At 48.7% G+C, this 3533-nt stretch overlaps 1 protein-coding gene across 1 annotated transcript; it reads left to right on the top strand.

Moving 5' to 3' along the window:
- Positions 1–1518: 1518 nt before the first annotated feature.
- PPTG_17037 (hypothetical protein) lies at positions 1519–1905 on the top strand (the record flags this gene model as incomplete). The annotated part of the gene is made up of 1 exon (XM_008914874.1): positions 1519–1905. One exon carries the CDS (start codon positions 1519–1521, stop codon positions 1903–1905), a length of 387 nt encoding a protein of 128 aa, XP_008913122.1.
- Between the last annotated feature and the right edge of the window lie 1628 nt (positions 1906–3533).

The raw sequence follows: 3533 nt of genomic DNA, 5'->3' as shown, positions 1-3533 counted from the left end.
CCCTCCGTCAGTCGGCAGTCCAGGGCACTGTGTGTTCGAGTGGATCGCAACGTGATTTGCGAATCCCACTCCACCACACCAGTCTGATTTATATTTCGGGCTTTGAGTCGAGCCATACTTTTTATTTTGGATTTTTCTCCCTGGTTTGGCCTCACCCTCAACTATTATAAAACAAAGTGGAGTGACCTCGAAAGAAAGCAGGTGCTAACGACGCTTGCAGTGGAGACGGGTATGGAGAAGAGGAGACCCTGAGGAAGCCCGTGCTACCAGTAAACTCGACCAAGAGACAGAGAGTGTAGGGAAGATCGTGCTGGCTGTGGACTGCTGGCTGACGGCGAGCTTGATCGAGAAAGCTAAGCGGGTTCCACGCTCCGCAGCCTCGACAGAGGGGAGAAGTACGCGAGTGCGACAAGAAGATGATGGACTCGGCCGAAATGAACAACGTGAACTTGATCAAGGTGAAGGAGGGTGGGGTCGACCGAGGCCGATGGAGTTAGATGTGGTGGACGGAGACGACGGAGAGAGCTAAGAAGGAGAGCGACCACTCTGTGAGACGACGGAGAGCTGGCGGTGGACTCGATGCTGAGCCTTAAGCAGTGAAGTGGCCGCTTCGTCGTCGCCTCTTAGGAGAAGACGGAGGGAATTAAGGAGATCGAGTTTGCCTTGGCTTTCCACATGCAGTCATAGGTCGCGGAGGAATCCGAATCGGCAGGTGACGCGACCGTGAAAGCTAACAAGAAGTACGAGTTGAGCAAGGCGTCGGTGGAGAGATGTAGAGGTACAGGCTGGAGTTGGTGTGCCTGCAATAATTACGGAAGAAGTGTTGCCAGGTGGTAATAAGGTTGGTCTGCTGTGGCCTATATATTTTGCTAAACTAATCTGAACTCTCTACCATTGTTCTTTTTGCCTGTGCTAGCGTACTCATTATACGTTTGGCAGCTTTCTCATCTCCCCCCTACTGTCGTGAAGCATGAATAATATCCAAGAAGCCAACCAACGCTCGTCTGAAGAAACCGTTGACGCCGTTGAGGCGTTACTGCGACTACGCCGTGGTCAGTAGAATCTATCCGTGATGCCGCTGATGGTTTGCGGGTACTGCCTGAGCGCGCTGTGGCAACACTAGTGGTTCGAGTTGGTCAGGCTCATGGAAGGGCTCGTGGAGGCTGGCGCAAGGAAATTGATTTCGACATTAGAGAGGGCTATGCCGTGTTTCGACAGAAATGCCTTGCAAAGTTCACAGAGGTTTTGGCTAGCCCAGACGCACGCAAACGACCTGTTCACCTTTCGGAAGATACTGACATCTACCTAAATAGAGCCCGCAATGATTCACAGGACAAATATATTCGACTCTCCGCAAAAAAAAATTGTTGGGACGCTACAACATCGTTGGAAGCAATTGACTAACACGGATTTAGCTATTTTCGGTTCGAGGTATTTTTGTATGTTAAAGGACCATGACCTCCGGAACAATTTCACTTTGCATTTACACAGCGTGTACAAAACGCTAGAGTTCAAAGAATGGCGTACGAAGCTGATAATGCAGTGGGTTTTGGTGCCATTACAGCTCATCATCTTGACATCGTGCATCAAAGACGCCCAGATACGGCTACTTTCGAGGTTCCCGCACATAATACGACAGCGGAGGCAATGGCTTTAGATCAACAGCGTGCGGATATTCGTCGAGCCGATAGCGAGGCAGAAGCAGCTCGTCAAACCGGTGTCGTGAAGATAAAGCTTAATCGACTCTGGATGCCGGTCGAAGTTGACATAATTTCGTTGAGACGGGCGATTGGGTTGCCCGACCACGACATGTTCACCCAAGGCATCTTTCACGAGTTCAACGCACCACCTCCAACTAACCCTACAATGCAGGATGTGGATTACTTAGAAGACGAAGAGATGTAGTAAGGATAACGAGGGTTTGTATTGAAAAGAAAATGTATTCAGTCTCAGTGCTCACTAATACGCATAAGACCATCAAAGATCTCATTTCTAAGCTGACTATCTTGATATTCGCAGTGTTGGAAAGAGCCAAAACAGCCACGGTCAACTCGACGCGTACAGGCACACATTGCGACATCCAGAACAAGATCTGGATACAGAGGAAAAACCAAATTGGCATTCTTTTGCAACCATCTCTTGAGGAGACCAAAGCACAGTTTTATCGGATTTAACTGCGGGCAGTATGGTGGTAAAAATATTAGTCGAGCTCCAGTCTGGTGAATTGCCGCTTATAGCTCTGGGTAGCAATGAATTTTAGCATTGTCCATTACAACAATAGAGCGGGGGGAATGGCCAAGGATTGAGCTTTGGAATAACTTGACGAAGAAAGGCTTCCTGCAATTTTTCACGAGTAAAAGTTCCTTCCGTCCATTCCCATCCAAAGAACCCGTGAACGTCGAGTACCGCCAGCACCGATAGACGTTTGCCACGTCGGAATGGCAACGTGACAACTGCTCGTGTATTTCTTTTCGACCATCCGTACCGTCGAAAAGCATGACGTCCGTCCTTAGCCGTCTCGTCGAGAAAAACTAGTTGTCCGGGATTAGAGTAGAGTGGCAGCAATTTTTGTCGGTAAACTTGAATTTTTAGCAGGAATGGCTTCACGAGCAGCCTTTTCCAACACTTTGCGGCTGAAATTGAGATCGAAATTTGAGCAGCGACACAACGTGGATGACGATACATTTGGAAGTGTCGTGAATTGCTCGATAATATGTTCACGGAGCTCCTCAATGTAGAAAGTTGGATGTTCTTGTACATATTTGATAACAGAGGCTAGCACGTTTGCTGTCCTTCGCACTTTCCGCTCTCGCTCACTGTGCTCGTTGACCGTCCCTCGCTTTAGAAAGAGAGCATACCACCGACGAATTGTTCGCTCTTTGGGCCCAATGAGCGATGCAGCGTGTTCAATAGACACTCCATAGACGTGAACCAAAACGACGGCCCCCTCCAGCTAAAGTCATCAGAGTAGGTCATGGCTTTGTGGCTGCAAGAGATATTTGACAAGTGGTGACTTGAGAGCTAGTAGCCAGCCGCTCACTTTTGCCGGTGAATGTCGGCAAAACGGACAGTGGCATCTAAAAGAGACCTTTTATAGAAAATAACCCCATCCCTACATTTATTTCAGGTAAGATATATTTCTATTTTTGAGTCAGACATGATCTCGGACCCTCTATTTCCCATCTCGGACCCTCCGTTTTGCCAAAAAGAATGAATGCCACAATAGTAGCGATGATTACAATTTCGGCTGCTTATGCCGTTTTCCGAGGTTTGGCCAATCACAGTGCACGACGCTCTAACAATAATGTTAGCCTCACACTTCAGCTACTGAAAGCCCGTTCAACGTATCGGCGTTCACTGAAGAGCCCATGTCGGTTGAGACCCATCAACCCAAGAAGAAGCGCATCCGCCGGGTGAAGCAAGAGCTGGATTATCTGCGACGTGAGTCCAAGAAACTGGAGGATGAACTGGCCCAACTGCATACAATTCAGGCAAACCGGCCCGCTGGCGCGATTTCTTTCAGGCCTAGAGTA

The sequence above is a fragment of the Phytophthora parasitica genome, assembly GCF_000247585.1.
Source record: "Phytophthora parasitica INRA-310 unplaced genomic scaffold supercont2.64, whole genome shotgun sequence".
NCBI lineage: Eukaryota > Oomycota > Peronosporomycetes > Peronosporales > Peronosporaceae > Phytophthora > Phytophthora nicotianae.
Note: the sequence above shows the minus strand (reverse complement) of the source record. Positions and strands in the feature narration are given on the sequence as shown.